The 21,517-nt window shown below is 38.2% G+C and overlaps 1 protein-coding gene across 11 annotated transcripts in view; it reads right to left on the bottom strand.

The window, feature by feature from the left end:
- Positions 1-21,517, bottom strand: part of LDB2 (LIM domain binding 2) — a 406,998-nt gene that overhangs the window by 189,683 nt on the left and 195,798 nt on the right. For 5 of the 11 annotated variants that reach the window (XM_078148929.1, XM_078148930.1, XM_078148927.1 and 2 more), the window contains exon 3: positions 2,100-2,129. The exons of the other annotated variants lie outside the window; for them this stretch is intronic. In XM_078148929.1, coding sequence (XP_078005055.1) covers positions 2,100-2,129 — 30 coding nt within the window. The remainder of the gene's footprint in view (positions 1-2,099; positions 2,130-21,517) is intronic. 11 annotated transcript variants of the gene reach the window in all.

Raw genomic sequence — 21,517 nt, 5'->3', positions numbered from 1 at the left:
GGTAGTTAGGGTTTTTTTTTCTTTCCTTTACAAGAGATCTTCAAAGAAAGACTGGACAACCAATTATTGGGGATGGAATATTAGAAAAGGATTTTAATTCAGAAAGAGATAGCCTCTGAGCTCCCTTCCCAACTGTGATCTCTTTCCAATGCATTCCCACACTGCTCACGTCCCACATTTCCAAAAGCCTTCAGAACACCTCCCCTTGGATGCCACTTCACCACAGCAAACTCATTCAATCCACAACTAAATCGGGTTTCCTTCCACCCCTGCCCTCAATCCTGAAGCTGACATTCCTTTGTGATTCAGTATAATTACTATGTTCCATGTACTAGGGATACAAAATATAAAATAAAAGTCTCTGCCCTCATGGAGCTAACATTTTACTTGTATGATCATGGTACAGATTTTCCTCTGCCTTTAATTACTGTGCCTTGTACATATTTATCTTTACTTCTCTGTATCTGTGTTGTTTCTCCTCAACAGAATGTAAGCTCTGTAAGGGCAGGGAGTATTTTGTTTTCTTTTGGTTTTGTGTCAGTGGAACATAGTATAACACCTGGTACATGATGGGCACTCAATAAATGCTTGTGGAATAGATGAAAGAATAAATACTGTCATATCCCTCAGTGCCTCATCCAGTGACTTTCGATCTGTTTGGACACGTGCACAGGTTCTCCCATGCCTCTAAAGGAAGACAGGAGCTGAATTCTGAATGAGAATGGAAGATTTCTGTTGAAGAAGGCCGAAGTCTCTTTTCCTATGTTTAGAAGACTGACAAAAGTGCCCAAAGCTAGTGTGTCTGGTATTTGAAAATTGCCCTTCTTTCAGAGAGGTAGTTCGATTTCAGGTGAATTGGTTCCGTTGGGAAATTTAGAACTCATGTAATTATCTCTTTACTATTATAACCACACTGCCAGAACTCTTCTCAAGTTGAGTCAAATGAACCATACATCTGGAAGGACAAAACACACAGTTGTGATAATAGCCCTCGGTGCTGTGGTTCGTTTTTATGTCTGTGAACTATTCACAATGAAGAACACTGTCCCCAAGCTCCAATTCTGCCCCTTCTCTCAGATCTCCCTATTCTCTCTCTGCTAACTCTCTCGGCCAGATCATTTACTTCCACAGCTGTGTGAATTACTCTCCCAATCTCTCCAATGCTCCACTTCTGCTGAGGTCCCACAATTCCAAAAGTCTTCAGAACATCTCCCCTTGCATGCCCTTTCACCATGGCAAACTCATTCTGTCCACAACTACATTGGGCTCCCTTCCACTCCTTGCCCTCAAACCTGCAGTGGAGAACGACCATTTTTCTGTTCAAAAAAATCACCAGCATTTAGTATTGTTTCTAGCACATAGCAGGTGGTTAATACATGATTACTGATTGACTTACTGCCACCTGGGCTAAAAATATATATATTTTTTTACTCTTCTCTCTCCTGACCTGTCATAGTCAATTGAGATTCTAAGTAATGTAGTTTCTACCTCATATTGTTTCTAGTCAGTAAAAAGGTTTCAAACATCACCTTCCCTAGACCAAAGAAAGAGAAGCAAGGAAATATCATTCACAGTGCCAGTTATCCCTTCAACCAGCTATATCCATCCACCTCTTGTAAAAAAAAAAAGCATGATGCTTTATAATAATAGCAAGCATTTAAAGCAGCCAGGTGGCTCAGTGAGTGGCATCCTGGACTTGGAGTCAAGAAGTCTGAGTTCAAATCCTACTTAAGACACTTACTAGCTTATCACTCACTTAAACCTCAGTTTCCTCATCTGTGAAAAAATAGCATCTACCTCAGAAGTTACAAAGATAATATCTACAAAGTGTTTTTTTAAAGCACTATATAAATGCTAACTGTTTTTTTAAATTAGCTTGTTTTTCAAAGCATGCATTTACATTATCCTATCTTCTGTAGCACATAGTGGGCAGATCCTAGAGTAGGAAACTTGGGGCTCACATCATCTTCCCAACTCATAATAGGTATGTAACCAAGGACAAGGCAACTAACTTACCAGTGCTCTAAGCATCTTTCGACTGTAAAGTATAGAGGTTGCAGAGCTGCATGGATGAAGGGAATTTCCCCAATGGGACTTACCTACATAGATGAAATCATAGGACTGAACCACTAAAAAACAAAACAAAATGATATAACTCTCTTTAAAAATCTAAAGTGATCTAAATCATTTGCTGCAACAATATTTACCAAAGATAATGACCCAGACCAAGTAAAACAGTAAGCCTTTATATTTAACCTTTAAGTTTAAAACTGCATGGATCTGGCATTCCATTATAATCAATGCCAGAAATAAGACAATTCATTTAATATGGAATCTTCCTCATTTTAACCGGCTTTATATAGTTATGATTCTTCATAAAAAAAAATAAAGCATGATTAAAAAAATTCTGTTGGCATGCATTTGGACCACCCAGAGACATATATGGATAGTTACAACATTATCTTCTTCTTGTTTTTTTAATTGGCTAATTTTCTGGGAATGTGTACATATTTTTAAAAAACTCAAATGTTTCAAACATTGTTCTTTTCCGTGTTTATTTTAAATGGACATAGGAAAGAAAACCATGTAAGAGAGCTAGTGGGATTTGAGTCTTAAATTAGTAACAAATAAATGTTGCCCACGTGGTCATAGTTTTTGATGTGACAGTGAAAAAAAAAAGGACAAAGCTTTAAAATAAAATCTGAATTTTAACAGGTAGAATAATAAAAAAATCAAAACTTAGGTCCAACCAGCCTTGAGCACCAATAATTTTATCTCTTTGAAACTCAGCTTCTTCATCTGTAAAATGGAAATAATAGTCTTTGCCCTATCTACTTCACAGAGCTGCCACAAATAAGACTCAAGTAAAATTAAGTCCTTCAGTGTGATTTGTATGTTTCAAATATTGTGTCAACTTGAAAGACTGTTAGTATTGAAATGACAGGGATGGCCCTTAAAGCAGCTGCATGTTGCATGTTTTTAATGAATGAGATGCTAGTGCTGTGAATCTCTCTTTTTGCCCGGTCCCCATTTTCCCTTTCTTCCTCTTTACACTCTCTTCCTTTGGCTGCTGCTGCCTTTGCCTCTAACAGTTGGCTGTCCCATCTCTTCCCATGCATTTTCCCTAAATGTCATTGCAATGCATGGATAAGAACAAACAACATTAAACAGGGAAAAAGTCAAAATAAACATTGGGGGATTGGAGGCTTAGGGGACGGAGATGGCTAAAAATTGCTTGGCTTTATATGCATACTGTAGCTGTGAGCTTTTCCTATAAACCCCTGGAGGACATGGGGCATTGCTTTGTTTAACTCTGGGTAACCAATACACCACCTTGTGTCCCTGGGCTTAGACAATAATTGCCCTCATTCTCGACCCCATGCCCATCCCTTCAGGGTGACAATGATAATAAGAAAGAGAAAACATGAAGGGAATAAGTGTAAAAAAAATTGTGCTCCATATGCTAATGGAACAAAATTTTCATGGCTCTCCATCCACTGAATACCTGCAGATATGCGAGATGTAAGAAGCAATGCAGTAGAAAATAAGATATGTGATAAATGTAACAAATAGGAACCTTCTAATGAGTTTTCAGGGTCTGAAATCCATGCAACAAACACATTTTGGGGATCTAACATGTTATGCACCACACCCAAGAACAGTGGTGGTAGTGAGATCCAAATACTGGTCCACATTCTACCTACATTATTTTTATGAATAATTATGCAATAGACATCCATTACAGTTTAGTTTTATGGAATACACGATGAGTAAGGATTAAAAAAATGCTGTGGATTTGCTTTTAATGGGGAAGTGTCTTAAGGAAGGATAGTTGGGGAAAGTGGGAAGAAGTTTTGAGGATGCTTAGGTTTCCATGGCAGAATGACTTTTTACCCAAAGACAAAGACAAAACAGAAAGTGTGAGAAAAGAACAAGAAGGACAGGGAGGTAGAAACAGGAGGAAAGAGTTCAATGAAGCAAATTTTTGCACTCTTAACTGCTATGTGCCAAGGACTGTGCTAGGTGTTGGGGGAGGACAACTGGGAGGGATCACACCTACAAATAACTTTGTGTCCCTGTCCTCTAGTGATAGAATAAAAGAAGGAATGTGGGTCAGATACACTGCCCAAAAGGGAAACAGAAGCAAAATTTTGTTGTTGTTTTTATAAGCCTAGCAAAAGAAAGATACACCCAAAGCAGGTAATCTGCTGAGGTTTATTAACCACCCTTTGCCCCAGACTAGGACAGAAAGATAGGATTGAACTGGGCTACTTGGGGGAAACTCAACTGGTACACAAGGGATGGTTCTGTGCTGAAAGCTCATTTAAACAGCTAGCAGTTTCATGGAAAGGAGAATAATTACTGTGGAAGACTTGAAGAATTGGATCACTTTCCTCTTTTCATTCTTTTTCCATAAATGCAGCATTTCCATTAAAATACACAATTATAATAATTGGATTACAATTAAAATCATCATATTTTAATATGACATCTAGTAATAGTAAAAAACCAAACAATGTTTCAATTAGATGTAGCATCGCTTTGCATTTTCAAGCTTGGATCTTTAAGTATAGATTTTTAACTTTTTGCATGCCTTACCCCCACAATTACACATTTTGTAGTGGGAGCTGCATGGGATAATTAATTAGCTTTATGAACATTTGGAGACAAGGCATTCTAGAAATATGACTCTGCCAAAATGTAGGATCATAAATGCAGGGTTTATAGCATATGTAGCCTGTGGTTTTCCAAATTAAGAAAACCATATACTATGTAAGGGGCACATTTCACAACTCAAAGAACTGTTACCATTGGAATACCTTTCAACCTTTCTTTTTAAGAGCCTAGCTTAGATCTGAGTTCAAGTGTTGCCAGTTACTAGCTGAGTGACCCTGGGCAAATCTCCTGATGTCTCTTCACCTTAATTTTCTTATCCGTACAACAGGAATCATCTACTTATAGGATGTTGTGAATAAAATGAGATAACATAGGTAAAGCACTTTGTACAAATTACAGTGCTATCTATATACATGCTAGCTATTATTAACTTCTCTGACCCTTTTATTGATGTTTATATTCTTTCCAGTGGCTCAACTAAGAAACCCTCCAACTCTTCTAAGCATATGGTCTTCATGAGTTGGTATGACCCAAATATTCATCACTTAATGTTCAATTTTCTAGTCATGAATCTTTTTGAATTTAGGTAAGTTGGTCTTTGGATATTCATGACTGAGATTATACTCAAAGCTTTTCTAGAATGTTATGACCTATTAGGGCTTGTGTTCTGCTGGCATAGCCTCAAAGACCTAGTCACCTCTGTGTCACGTGACACAAAGACTTTTTTTAAATCTCAATTCTAGTGGGGGCACAAAGTTGTGGTTCTAGCATCTAGCACAGCACCTGTTACCCAATAGGCAATAAATAAATTTGACTGTCGAGAATTACATGAGATAATGTGTGTGGCAAACTGTAAATATATAAATGTCATGGATTATTATTATTATTGTCATTACTGAGGGTTTTTTTGGAGGCAAGGTGGTAAATATGTGTAGATTAGTATGTATAGCCTCATTTACTGGATAAAACCAAAGTAAGTTATTAAATATCACTTCATATATTGGAGAGAATAATAAAGCTGGAAGGAACCTTTGATCCTATCTTTTCTAATGCCTTAATTATGTAGATTAAAAAAAACCAAGGGCCAAGGAAGTTAAGTCATTTGTCCAAAGTCACTGGGCTAAGTGACACATATAAGATTCAATCCCAGGTCTTCTGTCTCTATTCTGTCTTCTGTTTCTATTACAGACCTCACCAGCTCTCTAAAGCTGGCCTGCTTTCACATGAAATGTGGTCTATTTGGAAATCCAAAGAGCATTTATTTGTTTCTATCCCTGAGTCATGATACAATATGACTTCCTTGTGAGGCTGTGCTAAGTCCTGGAAATGAAAAAGGTCCTCCTGAAGGACATTTCTGGAACTTTAACTGACGGTGATCTGCTCATCCAACAGTGATTCCCCAAAGAAAAAGCAAGAAAAAAAGTGAAAACTACATTGGAAAATGTTTCTCTTCAAAGGGATGGCTTCTGAAAGGGCTATACTGACTGAGCATGGCCAATTTGTTACAGCCATCAAATTGAGCTGGCCAATCAAATTAACATGGTTGGCTAAACTAATCTTCATCTACTGTCACTTCTATTAAAGTGGCTCCATCTTGCACTCATTCTCCTGCTCATCTACCACCTCAGAAGAGGTTGTCACCGAAAAAGTGTAATTCATACAGCCCTACAAATGTTACTGAAGAAATAATAACTAAGAAGTCATCAGCAAAATGACCAAGGGATTAGAGAATATAGTCAGGCTTAGCCCTTGGCTAAGATAATCAAGGAGTCTGATGATCCCACATCCTGTTTCTGCATCTTTCTTTTCTTTTTGGCCCAGGCACCAATCAGCCTTGTGCTGTTGGCTACAGAACCTTGTCCAGGTAAGCATCCCATTCTCCAAAGTTCTCTCTAGTTCTCCTTCTTTCTATGAAAACTACTGTTTCCTCACTGTCTAGTTCTCACCTGTCATGGAAAACCATTAAATTAAGCTATTCACTTGAAAGTGCGAATAGCTGATAATGTAATACTCTTTTCTAAGCAGAGACATTAGCATTTTACAGTTCTGTCTAGTGGAGAGATATGTGGGGATAGAAAGTTCCTCCTAAAATCATATCATGTAGGTGGGCATCAAGTGTTACATTTTTTTAAACTCTCAAAGGATCATGGGATTTAGAACTAGAAGAAACCTTGGAGTGACCAAATCCAACTACCTTACAATACAAAGGAAGAAATTAAGACCCAGAAAAAGTTAAGTGATTTGAATTGTGGTACAGTAGAAAAAGTTTTGAATTTAGAGTCAGTGGACCTGGGTTCATATATCGCAGCTCTGTCAACTTTAGTAGCTGTTTTACCTTGGGCAAGACATTAATCTCTCTTGGTTTCAGTTTCCTCATCTACACGATGAAGTGTTTGGAGCTGACAACATTTAAAGTCTCTAATACTAGACTCCATGATCCTAGGAGAGATTTGAACCTGATCCCAAATTCGAGATTCCTTCCATTGACCCATTCTGCCTCTTATTAGAGTAATAAATACCTATTGATGTTTGATAATGCATTAAAGTTCCACAAATATTTTAAAATGAAACAAAATACTACCAGTTACTGAACACAGTGGAAGTGATAGCTGGCTGTGATTCTTTTTTGGGGGAGTGGGTTGGGCTAGGCAATGGAGTTAAGTGACTGTCCCAAGGTCACACAGCTAGTAAATGTCAAATGTTTGAGGCCAGATTTGAACTCAGGTCCTCCTGACTTCAGGGCTGATGCTCTATCCACTGCACCACCTAGCTGCCCCAAGAACTTTTATCAATACAATGATCAACCATGATTCCATAGCACCAGGTGATGGAGTAAATATACAGAATGAATTATGCATTACTGGATGCAGCCAATGAAGCAATTTGTTTTGCTTGAGTATTTATGTTTATTACAAAAGGTTTTTTTTCCTTTTTTTTCCACTAGGAATTTGAGGGGAAGGGGAGGGAGGGAGGGAAAGGGAGAGAGAGAGAGAGAGAGAGAGAGAGAGAGAGAGAGAGAGAGAGAGAGAGAGAGAGAGAGAGAGAGGGAGAATGCTTGCCAGTTAAAAAAAAAACCATAATATTTAATCTTTAAAATGTCTACCAATTAGCTGAAATTGAAAAAGCCTCTCAACAATTTAAACTGTCCAAAATTGAGATGGGCCACACTGTCGGAGAAAGTGAAGGTGCTTAAGCCACAGTTAGAGGACCATTTTGCTCAGGGATGTTTTAGGGAGAGTTCATGAATGGAGTAAGAAAAAGGTTGGGCTAAATGACCTTTCTAACTTGGACTTTCTATGATTCATTATTGGAGAATGGGAAACTTGTGACAGTGGTCAGATTCATATTTCTGTGACTGAAGTCAGCTTAGAGGATTCTTCAAAACTTCAGAATAAATCCTTTTAGTTACAAATATTCAGTGGGGGGAAAGGAACACATTTTCCTCTCTTTTCACTGTTGTGAGTAGAGTGCCATGACATACAGTGATTGATTCTCTTCAGAGGTGGAGTAATTTAACCCTTGGTTAAATTAATAAATCTTTGAAGGGTTGGGTCACTGAGCTCTGCTTTGCAGAGCATGTTTTTTAGCCTTTCCTGTTTGCTCATTACCAAAGCTGCTTGTGGTTAAACAAGTTGCTGTTCCTTGCCAGATCGCTGATTTTTTTATCCCCTATTTGATCTTTCACTGAATTTATGATGCTTAATTTGTGACACTGTAATTATTTCCTGAGTAGCATATTACAGTATCAGAAACTTGACAGGATCAGACTCTCTCTGTTGGCCAAGGTATCTGTTTTCAGTGGGAAGGGAGTGTGGCCTCAGGGAAGGAGGGAGAATGAGAGCTCTGCCCTAAAAAATAGCTGCTTCAGTGAGGACAGTTGCAATAGGCAGACGACATAGGACAGCTGATTTCAGAGCAATAGAAGAAAACATTTCTTCCCAAACAGAGTGGTCTCAAAATGGAATGGATTGCTTCTTAGTTGTCGAGTTCCCCATTGCTGCAGAGGCAGTGATCCTATGCTTTTGTGAATATCATCCAAAATGTAAATTTCAATGTAAGTATTATACGTATGCTAGTTTTCTAAAGTGGAAGCTAAATATAAAAGCTTGACTTCATTGAAGTAGTCCAAAGTCCTAGCAGATAGAGATCTGCCATTGAAGTCAGGAACACCAGTGTTTAAATTCTGCCTCAGACACTTACTGGCTATGTGATCATGGGCAAGTAACTTAACCTCTCTGTCCCTCAGTTTCCTTACCTATAAAATGAGGGGGTTGGATTTGGGCCAAGGGCCCTTCTAAATTTTTAACCCTCTGTCTTGTTTCTCTAGCATGGGAAACAAAAATCACTCTTGTATGAACTGCTGTGATTGTTAAAGTCTCAACATTTTAGATGTACATTTTCTTCTCATTCTTTCCTCTAATCGTAGCTGGCTTTTCTATGGCACTTTGCAATGTCCAAAACACACCTTCACACAACAGTCCTTTAAAATAGGTCACAGCATTATTATTGCCCCTATTTTTAAACGAAGACACCATGAGGTAGATAGAATTCCCAAACTGTTACTATCATGCCATACTGTTTTCTAACAGAATCTTCCAAATAATAATCAAATTAAAACAGTGGGTCCTGTTATGTTTCTGTGTCTATATTTCTGTTCTAGTTAGAATTTGATAGTAGTAAAAGGGTTAATTCTAAACCAACCTCAGAATCCAGAGAACTACAGGTACTCCTGGTACTCTGAGCATATAATATTTATAACCATCATACAACTTTAATTTTTCTTCTTTGGAGGGGGAAAAAAAGAATACTCTTCTTTCTTTCTCTCACACTTTCTTTCTGTCTCTCTGTAAAACACAGCAATGCAGAGGGATATACACACACACGTATATATATACATACATATATACATGCACACACATATGTACACACACACATACACACACACACACACACACACACACACACACACATATATATTTAACTTTGGAATTTTCCGCTTCTGTGGCTCAGTTAGAGGAAAGAGAACAGCATGGGGTTGCGTTGCAGGATGGATTTTGGGCACAGTTCTCTGCCGTGGTAAATTTTAGAAACCCCTCATGATCGATAAGGTTGATTTAACCTTTATTGAGGTAATAATAAAACACAATTCACTCATCATGCATTTTGTTCACAAATGCTTATACTGGTGCATTGCGTGTAGAAACTCCCACTGTTAGAGTGATGCCAGTTATATGTAGCTCATAGGAACTGGTTTCTCTAATATATCCATTGTTATTGAGTCTTCTCTTTTCAATGAGTTTAGAAACTCCATGACCCCCCTTTGAGATTTTCACTTAGAAAATCAATAAGGTAGCAAATTTTGCAACAATCTGGTCCAGGTTCATTCTGATTTTAAGGCCAATTGCCCCCTAAAAAAGACTTCAAGTGAATTCAGTGAATCATTTTCACTTGTATATGAAACACTCATGTTTTCCTCAATTCAAGTCAACAAACCTTTATTGTCTGCTAAGTACAAGTCACTGTATTAGGAACTAGTGATATAAAGTTGAAAACAATCTCTGCCCTCAAGGAGTGCATCTATCCATCCATCCATCCATCCATCTATCTATCTATCTATCTATCTATCTATCTATCTATCTATCTATCTATCTATCATCTATCTCTATGGATGTATGTATGTAAATGTATATATTATGGGCAGCTAGGTGGCAAAATGCATAAAGTGAGGGGCTTGAAGTGATGAAGACTCATCTTTCTGAATTCAATCTGGCCTCAGATACTTACTAGCTGTGACACCCTGGGCAAGTCATTTCACCCTATTTTCTTATCTGTAAAATGAGCTGGAGAAGGAAGTGGCAAAACATCCCAGTATCTTTGCCAAGAAAAAATATATTGGGAGACAGAGGGAGAGAGAGAGAGAATGAATGAATATATGTTGGGGATCATGTACCATTTGTTTGTATACAAGATAATTTGAGGGGAGAGAAAGTACTAACAACTGAGGAAGGATAGGTGTCACACCAGGTTTCAGGAGACTCAACTGCAAAAAAGCTCAACTTTGAAAGGAATTAAGATTCAAAGTGGTGGAGGCCATCTTTGCTCATGCTGTTGCCTATACCTGAAGTGAATTGGCCACCAGTGTCACCTTCAGGAAGCCTTCCTTGATTCTCCAGAGCTGGAAATGATTTCTCCCTCATTCACCAGATCTCAAAGCATTTTCATTCCACTTATATACCCCTTGTATTCTAATTTGTACTGCATTTGTCCTCTGTACATGTTTATCTCCTCCTCCTTGATGGCAGGATGGAAAACATGCCTTATTTATCTTTGTTCTGTAGGGTCTATAACAGTACATGGTAAGTGCTTAATAAATGCCTTTTGAAAAGAGGTAATTGATGGAAAGGGCTTTGTAAATTAACAAGTACCTATATAGATGTTAGCTGATACAAAGAAATGAAGGACTGTGGCAGCAAGATGGAGACTAAAAAATGGATAAAAAATATCAAACAGTGAAAAATGAATTAATGATGATATTTAAGCCCTTTCAAGTTTTCTAAGTTGGTATCTAGAATCTTTGGAAGAAGATCCAGGAAACTGTTATACCCCCAGTCTCAGGGCAAATCTGGTCCTCAGAGTAGGAGATGCCTGGTCCTTGTGTGAGCTTGGGGCAGGTACCTCAGTTCATTAATAGCCAAGACTTCTTAGGAAAGCCAAGACTTGGGGGAAGAGGTAGGGTAAGGAGGGAAATACCTAAGAAATAATAAAAATATGTATGTAACATACATTACTACATAAATAATATCTAAGAAAGAAAAGGGTGTCAAAATGCACTGGATAAATCACAGTACTTTACTCACTTCTTCACCCCATTCCGTGATAAACCTGGTGCTGTTTGCTCTAACTTTAATTTAACCTTTGTGTAATTTTTACTGACATAATAATACTAGCTCATGTATACATACATATACATACATACATATATCCACAGCTATGTCCCCCCCCAAAGTCTCCCAGAACACTACACAGATGATCTCATTTGGTTTGAACAACCCTGTGAAGTAAGCAATATAGTTACTATTTTCTCCATTTGGCGGATGAAGCCACTGATTAGTTTTGGGTTTTCACTGCCAGCTCAGAGAAACTATTTCCTCCCGGGCAAAATGTAATTCATCACCAATGGGTGATGGTGGTGCCTCAGGTCATGGTTATGTTAGGCAATTTCTTACGACTTTCTGGTGGGGGGAGGGGAAATGCTTGACAGGAATATGGTAGGTTATTCAGTCAATATGATTTTTCCATAAAAATATGCTCTTTAACAAACATCAGTACAAATATTAGCTAAAATTAAACAATGCTTAAAGTATTCTCTTACTAATGTGTTCATACCCATGTGTGAAAGGGGTCTATAGTCTTAAAGGGGGAAGGAAAGTTGATGTATCTTCAGGAAATAATATATATGCAGAAAAATTTTTCTTTTAGAAATCAAGGGGTGGGGTGGTGAATGTGAGTAAATATGGCAATTCATTTATAAACTGTTACTTTCACGAGCAACCGTCAAGGTCAGTGATCCATTAAAATCTTTCAAGTAAGTTATTCAGAAGGGTCAGTCAGTGCCTTCACGAAGAAGCTAAATCAGTTTACTGACACTCAGCTGTAAATTTTGCTATTTTGATAACAGGTATCATAAAAGAAAATTGTCCATAGCTCACTGAGGTAGACAGAGAGACGAATTATTAGAATGCTAGGTGCCCCCACTTTTCCCCACTCCACTGTTCCTTCTTGTCAGTAGAGGTCAGAATCTTCAGCTAGTGAATGCATCAGATCTTAGACAGACTGCTACAAAAGATGAAATAAAACCCATTCAAGTCATAACACAAGTTCAGAAACTTCTCTTCGTCTCATAATAATAATAATATAGGTGATTGATCAACCACGCAGGCAAGTGTTCAAAATCTAGAATTCAACTCCTCCACAGCCTCTCAGAGGCACACACCTGGTTTCCCACCCCCAAACTCACCTTATTAACATCTAAGTAGTTACATCAGGACAGTTTCACCACAGGGCCTCGACAGCAGAGAAACTTAGAGTTAAAAGGAACCAAGGGGTCATTTAGACCAAAGGAGTCAAACTTTAGACAATATAGGGACACTCCTAAGTGCAATAAGGACCAGATTAAAATATAATCAGGAAATATTTAACAAAAGAAATAAAAATACAATAGAATATCAATAAAGTTAATATGTAGTTTTCTAAGTTACCATGCAGCCTCCAGGATCCTTATGTACAGCTTAGTGGCCACTATTTCTACCTGTTTATCCACCTTCATCACCAACCCCCCCCCATTATTCCCCTTTATTAGCTTGCCTGTTTGTTATTTGGAATATTTTATCAAATATGCAAATTTTAAGTAGAGTTAAATAAAAGGAAGGAAATTGTATTAGACTATCTCCAAGGTGCCTTCCATCTTGGGCATTTGGTTAATTTCATAGTAAAAATCATGCAAAGTTTCCTAATCAAAAACTTTTGACTTGTATAATGCATATTGTAACCTACAAAAAATTATGGTATAATTTTCTCCCTGAAAACTTCTTGTGGCCACAGAACTTTCCTTTGTTTTTATTCTATATAGAGAAATTTTTCTTTGACCACCTCACATCACAAAAAGTCCCTAGTCAGGAACTCCACTGACTTGAAGCCTGCTGGAAGAATTAAACTTTAACCTCTTCTGGCACTCCTAGATAAAAGCTTACCTGTGACCTTTTCTAGGTATCTAGAATGGCAGGGCTGGGGAGAATATGCAATTACACTTGAGGATAGGCAGCTTGGTATGGAGCAGTATTATTCACGACACCCCAAGAACCAGTTCCAATAAAGAAGTGTTTACAGAAGTACTTAATCTAAATCTGAGTCTCCTAACTGAATAGATTAGAAAGAAAGCATCTTCATCGGCCAAAGTCAGTGAAAGAATTACAGGGAGGGCAAAATCAGAGTGTGTGTTTAGTGTGAATGATTTCTCATTTGTGGTGCCTCTTTTCCCCTCTGATTACCTGACAAGTATAAGAAAAATAGACCCTGGTTATCATGCTCTACAATTCTCAAAAAAATCCAAAGTAGAACAGGTTTTCAGGGGTCTTTACTGTACCGATCATTTTAACTTGGCTTGTATTCTTCCTGCTTTTTAAATTGTCGTAGGCAACCTTGCACACCAAATTAAAGACCCAAATTATTCTCAGCTGCTGGGATAAGTTCTTGACCTTTTTCATGTTATGGATCCCTTTGGCAATCTGGTGAAGCCTAGGAACCTCTTCTCAGAATCATATCTTTAAATGCATAAAATACGTAGGATTACAAAAGAAACCAATTCTATTGAAATACTGTTATCTTTATCTATCTTCTATCTACCTATTTAAAGCTCACACAGCTGAGGTTAAGAACATCTGCCTTAAAACTAGGTAGACTATCTCTCAGAGCCTGGGCTGCACACCAGTCTTCCACAGTAATGAGAAGTGATGGAGAGGTGGAAAGAGATTGTGGCTGTCAGACTTGCTAGAGAGGTCATGACCATGAGGCAAGATACGAAGAAGGAGACACTTCCATGTCTGAGATATGGGAGGAATATCTCTGCCTGTTAAAAATCCTACTCAATCCTCAAGTGCCAATTCATAAAGCCTTTTCTAAATTCCATCAGTTACAAATGGTGGCAACTTATTCAAGTATTCTCCAGCAACTTTTATGCATTGATCATGCTCCAGCTTGAGTTAAAATTATTCGAGTGTGCACCCTCCCGTACTAGACTATAAGGCAAGACTGAGTCTTGTACATCACTGTATAGAGTCCAAGTCAAGGAGCACAGTGTTGATCATAGATTTTTCAGCCCCCTCCTAGAGACCTGGGCATGAATGGTGGCTCCAATATATGATGGGCTCAAGGGATCTGAGGGGCTCTCTAGTCCAACCCTCTAAATTTACACACCAGAATATTGAGTGAAGTTAAGTGTGTTGCCTCTGGTTATTTAGATAGAAAGTGATGGAGATGGTTTTTGAAACAAATCCTCAGGCTTCAAATTCAGCAGTCTTTTTGCCATACCACATGGCCTCATCTTAACCCAGCCAAACCGCAGTTTCTTACTGGTATAATGAGGGGGTTGAAGTAGATGATCTCTATGGTTGATATAGCTCTAAACCCCATGATTTTATAATGCTAGAACTCCAAATCCAATGTTCTTTCTACTCTAACATAGCTGTCTTGCTAGAATTAATATTTTTAAATAAATTAATAATAATGATAGCTCATAATAATAATTAACAGTTACTAATGTCAGCCTTGAAGGCTCATAATTAATAATAATAATAGCTCATATTTATATAGCACAATGGCCTTTGCATATACTATCTCATTTGATCCTCACAACAACTGAGGAATGGTGGTACTATCATTCCCATTCTGCAGGTGAGGAAACTGAGGCCCAGAGACATTAAGTACTTGGCCCAGGGGAGGGCAAAAGGGAAGGGATATATGAAGGTGAGAGCTGACGTGTGAAAACAGAATAACCTATGTTCCTTAAATGGGAGAGACAGAGAGAGAGAGAGAGAGAGAGAGAGAGAGAGAGAGAGAGAGAGAGAGAGAGAGAGAGAGAGAGAGAGAGAGAAGGGGGGGAAGAAGGTGGAGAAGGAAAGTCCCTCTGAACTGATTAGAAGAGAACAGAGGAAGGAGATGACCTGACCCAGACTTAGAAAATCATTTTGTCTTGATTCCTTTGATTATTTTGGGGTTTAACATCTTCATCTACTACTCTGGATTGAAAGTATCAACTGAATCTACAAATGCTCTCCCCAATAGTCACTGTATTAATTTTATAAGTGAACTATAATTTTCCAGTTACCTTTAGTCCTCTCTGACAACTGCACCCTCTAGTGATTTACTGGTATTACTGAGAACACACCCTTCAAAATGTCAGCCTTGAAGGCTCTGTCTGTCAAGTTTGGAAAAAGCTTTTAGTATTAAAATGACATTTCTGATGCTACCTTTTAATCTTAGTGCTTTTTTTCCTCCCACAGCAAATGGGCTAAGTGACTTGCCCAGAGTGATACAGCTAGTAAATGTCATAAGTCTGAGTCAAGACTTGATCTCTGATCCTCCTGCCTCCAGGGCCAGTGCTGTATCTACTGAGCCACCTGGCTGCCCCTTGATCTGAGTGCTTCCAAGAAGTGTTTAGGAAATGGAGTAAAAGAAGGCTGTTTATTGTTGTCTGTTCATTTGTTTCTCTATTCCTAGATGGTCGTCTACTACCTAGCTTCTATATTTTATTGTTGTCTAGTTCTTAGTTTGGGGGAGATTATTGACATATAAATATGTGGCTCTTTAGGTTGCATAGGATAGGAATCCAACACAAGGTTAGAGATACATGCTTTTGTTGAGTGTTTTTTTCAGTCCTGTCCTACTCTTTGTGACCACATTTGGGGTTATCTTGCAAAGATACCAGAGCAGTTTTCCATTTCCTTCTCCAGCTCATTTTACAGATGAGGAAACTGAGGCAAACCAGGTTAAATGACTTGCCCAGGGTCACACAGCTAGCAAATGTCTGAGGCCAGATTTGAACTCAAGTCTTCCTGACTCGAATCCATCAGGTCCTTACCATACCACCAAGCTGCATCTTGGCATTGTGATATAAGTAATATTTATTGTTGGCCTCTTAGCTAACTCCCCAATTCTGCATTCTTTTGCTCTCTCAGTGTCTCACCACCTGACCCTATCACTAAATTACTGAATCTTCTCTCTCTGTGCTCCTACCAAAACTTGTTCTCATCTCTCTGCATTCACATTACTCGAAAAGCTAAGTGGAAGAAGGATTAGATTTGTTCTGCCTCGACCAAAGAGGGCAGAACTAATAGCAATGAGTAGAAGATGAGGATTTCTGTATTAGATCAGGAAAAATGTTTTCATAATAAGAGTCATCCAAAAATAGAGTAGGCTGCCTCAGGTAGTGGTCACTTACTCCTCCCTGGGGGTCTTCACACAGAGGCTGCTATCCACTTTTTGGATGTGTGGCGATTCTCTTTTGGGTATGGGCCAAATTAGAAGACCTCTGGGGTTCCTTCCAAATCTAAAACCTGTGATTCTATGATTCAATCCAAGGGAATGTTCAATATCCCCATATGCTAACAAGCCCACTCAGCTCTATGGCCACAGATAAGAGCTCAAACCTTGGACAGGTTCTTCGCCCCTCAGAGATGAATGTGATTAAACTCAAGGACAACTAGGTGGGAGTAATTAGAAAATAAGTTCAATGAAAAAAAATTTTAAAAGAAAAAAAAAGAAAAAAGCTCAAAGTAATACCATATGAAATGATCAGACTGATTTTGTGTCTTTTTAAGTGATCCTATTTAAAATGAATTGATTTTATCCCATTATTGCCCAAGTCATGGTTCTTTGTCTCTGGACTTAGTTCAGAAATTCAGCTGGCCTGCAATGAACTAAGTTTAGAAATTCAGTCCTTCTGCTAATCATTGTTCCATTCTTGCCTTGAGGATCTGCTATCTTTTGGGGGAGGCAGGTGGACATCCAGGAGTCTGGGATAGTATCTTTATACCACCCAAGCTATCCTTCAAGGATTGTCCAATTTGTTATCCAAATAATTATGACCCACTATCTCTAACCTGGCAGGTGGACTCAAACAATAATCATTTCCTAATCACAGGAGTGTAGAAGGGGACTGTTGCTAGACCTTCATTTCCAATTTCCAACCACTTACATTGTTCCCTATGCCTCAGCTCTGTAACCAATCATATTGATTTCTCCATTCACAATGTCGAGCCAATCATAACTTGTTTCTTGCCTATGAAGTCCTGTTCTTTGTTCTTTACTCCCCAAAACTATAAAAGAGAGCTGTCCCCCTCATTCGGGGTCTGAGCTTTGCTGAGGAAGCTGAGATACTATTTATTGGTAAACTGGCACTTCATTAATAAATTGATCATGCTTGGAGCTTTGTGCTTCAGTTTACTTAATTTCGACTATAACACGTTTGAGACAAAGAAAACAACTAAAAATCTTTTAACTGGGAGGTAACAATGGTATTCCCTCGACAGAAAGTAAGAGAACTGAGTTCTAACCCTATAACACCTACTTGTGGTGGGTTCTTGAGGAAGTCACTTAATTATCTAACTGTAAAATGGGGATGGTAATAGCTTACTTCTTGAAGGCAAGAAAGCAAACCTAGACTCTCTTTCTGTTTAAGATACATGAGTCTATAAACCATTGACATTGGACCAAGCATGCCATCATTGATTGAGGACTTGGCATAGGCATTGTGATCAAGGTGGGAATCATGTGACCTACCTCAGTTTGAGTCCCAGTTTGCTCATTTTCCCAATCTATGAAGTAGAGATAGTAATTGTGATACTTCATTAATACTTCAATGGATCTCTGATCTCATTTATTGGGTAGTCTGTCCAACAGTACAAACTATAATTCAACCAAGATTCTTATTTTGTATGATTCCTGTTCTTGTCCTCCCATAAATTCTATGTAAGGAGCCCATTTAACTTCCTAAAGGCCTTCATCTAGGCCTTTTAACATGATAGTAGTAGTAGTATTGCATCTAGGACTTCAGCATATATCTTTGTCTATTTGTCTATAAGTCTTCGTGCTTTTTTATTCTTATCTTATTTAAATGTTATGAAAACTATATTGTATTTAAGATGTTTCAAGTTATAAGAATATATCAGAATTAGGTGGAAACTTAGAGATTGACCAGCTCCTTATTTTATAGATGAGGAAAATGAGACCCAGAATAACTGTGACTTTCTTAAAGACTAGAATTATCCCCATTTTTCAGGTGATGAAATCAGGGTTAAGATGATTGAAGAGACTAAACTCTCAGCAATTCAAGTATTACTGCCATTCTAAGAAGAGGAAATTGAGACTTAGAAAAAAATGAAATCATTTGCCCAAGATCACATATTTAGTAAGGAGAAGAGCCAAGTTTTGTTCCTATGTATTCTGACTCCAAGTATAACACTCTTTCAATTATGCTGTGAAGTTTAGTTACAATTTAATGTGAAAAGTTGCTACCTATCACTGCCGTGAGGGGCCTTATTGCCAAAACCTGATTCTACGCAATACCAGATACATCTTGCTACTGCCAAGGTCTGCTTCTATCCATCACTGTTCCTCATTTTAGTCTCCATTGATTGCTGCTTTTATCATGGGGCCATTTAAAATTCTGAAGTCCTTTGACTTTTGCTGCCACTTCTACCTGTTATCCTCTTCCTCCTCTCTAATTTTCTTCTGATTTTTTTTTCTGGCTTCTATTTCTTTCAGTATTCAGGGGGAAAGGCAGGGTTTATAAAAGGCTGAGCTAACCACTGAGAATACCCCTTTCCTTCCCTGTCAAGACCAGCCAGTTATATAGCATGTGGGATGGAAGGAATCACTATGTCTTTGGCTTCTTAATTATTTTTTTTGTCCTTAGCCCATGCTCAAAGGTTCTTTCTTTGCCACCAAAGCCATTTTCCCCCCTCTTTGCTGCAGGCTTCAAATCTGTTCCAGATGTGTGAGGGTGCTAGAAGAATGGTCTATAGATAACCGGATACTTCAAGTGCCATCTACATTACCAATCAGTATAATTTATTTGGTTAGGTGAAAGGCATTACCATTCCTTAGCATGAAAGAAATATTTCAATGCAGCTGGCAAATCCATGATGATAAGGAACCACTAGTAAATTCAAATCTACTTGCAGATCCATCAAGGCTAGAAGGAAAAATCCCTAATTCTTAACTGGGTATAGTTCATTTGTCTGCAAATCCAGTTTGGAAGCCCACTTAACTCATTTTTTCCATCACGGTTCATTAGAAAAGTAATGTAAAAATGGGAGAAAATGATCTTTACTAAGACAATGAATAATCATTCCATGGACAGCAGCTAATTTACATAAAATCAATAATTTAATTTTATAATTTTCTTTCAAAATATAAGAAGCTACTTTATTCCTATTCTAACCTCCAATCCTGGGGATTGAACTAAAAGTGGAGAGGTATTAGAATACCAAACTGATTTACAAGCTAATAAAACATCATTAGGTTTGTTGTTTTTATTTTTCTTTTCCAAAGCAACCCTGTATGCAAAAAGTACAAGATTGTCAGCTATTCCATTTGAACAGAAGTCTTCTGGTTTATGCAGATGCATCAGACAGATAACGAGGGGAATAGAAGAAGGGAAAAAAAGAAAGGGACACACATCCCTTTCAGTCACACATCTTTTATCTGCACTGACCCTGAACCTGATTAAGCATTAATCACATCCTGGGTGACATATAAAAGAATTAGTATACAAACCCTCCACTATCCTCTTTTGGCTCACCAATCTCCTTTTTCTCAATTCCCTTGGTATTTCTCTTGAATAACCAAAGACAGCTTGGTATTGCAGTGAGGTATTGGTTGGTTTTTAAGGTGGAACTTGTAAAAAGTTGAAAGGATCAGTAAGACCCTTCCAAAATTATTTTCTGATTATTAGTCTTTCCGAGATATTTGATCAAGAATTATAGTCTCAATGATATTGCTCATAAGCCAACATTCCTCATGCCTACATTAACAAAACATCATTTCAACATGGAGAGAGGTCTATTGGTTTCTGGAATCACAAATGCATTGCTTGAATTTCACTTTGAAAATTACCACGTTCTTAAAGCATTCTGTCAAATGGACACTATCTGGGCCTGAGTCGGCCACTTTTTGATCCGTAAAAAAGGCATTAAAGCAAAACCCTCAAAAAGAACTATTATCAGGGACTGAGGCAGATGTTTTCCCCTATAACTTGACAACCTTTGCTATATCTGCAAGTTTTGTGGCCTTTGTACCTTAACACAGAGAAACAATAACCCAGCCAACAATAAAACACATCTGATGGAACTGACTCGTCATCAGGTTGAAAGATTAAACCTTCCTGTTAAAGGTGATTGAATGACCACTGGAAATGACAGATGACTGACTAAGACTTCTTGGGGGTTCGGGAAAGAGGAAGGAAACAACCTAGGATCTCAGAAAGAGTTTCTTTGGTAACTAATGTTGATGAAGTACAATTTGCCCAAAGGTCTGAAAATGAATTCCTTCAGGGAATGGAGGAAGGTAGACTGCAACAAGTGAACAACTGCATCATAGCTAATTTGGTTTCCCCTACTGAAAAGCAAACGAAACATGTCATATGGCACATATAAGTAAGACTTTTGAAAATTTGATCATACCCAAGCTTTGTGCTTCCAAAAACCAAAACATTCTGCTTAACATTCTACTGTTTTAATTCAAGAATAGGTGTGTTCAAATGAAAGTCTCCTATCTAAGTTGCTATTATGGAAAATGGGAGTGTGGACTATGCGCATGTATTACAACTTGAAGAATCCTCTACCAGCACAAATCAAGGCAACTTTTGGTCATCTATTCACATATCCCATCACTAGATGACAAGGAATGAAAAGTTAAGGGTCCATCATAGCAGCAAAACCTGAAGGGACAGGGGTCCCCACATGTTCTGCCATAGTTGGCAAACGTTCTAAACATTAGAAATAGAGTTATAACATTCAGATTATGGATGCAGCTGAAGACAAAAGACCATATGGTAGAATTAAAGCCTTCAGATGTTGAGAACTGGAGTGGTAGTGTGAGAAAGAACACTCAGTTTAGAGCCAGAGGCCCTGGGTTCACGTCTTATCTCTCATTTATGATGGTGTTTAAATTCCACAGGCCTCCCTTTCCTCATCTGCACAATGACAGGGTAAGGCCTGGGGGACTCTACTGTTCCTTCCAGGTTTAAATTTATGATCTGGTCATCCTATGACATTGAGCTGAAGAGGGAAGAGTAGCAAGAAACAGAAATTTCCAACCATTTTGGAGAGCAATTGGGAACTAT

This window comes from Phascolarctos cinereus, unplaced genomic scaffold (assembly GCF_003287225.1).
Source record: "Phascolarctos cinereus isolate Bilbo 61053 unplaced genomic scaffold, phaCin_HiC Scaffold_9;HRSCAF=440, whole genome shotgun sequence".
Classification (NCBI taxonomy): domain Eukaryota; kingdom Metazoa; phylum Chordata; class Mammalia; order Diprotodontia; family Phascolarctidae; genus Phascolarctos; species Phascolarctos cinereus.
This window is presented reverse-complemented; position numbering and strand designations above follow the sequence as displayed.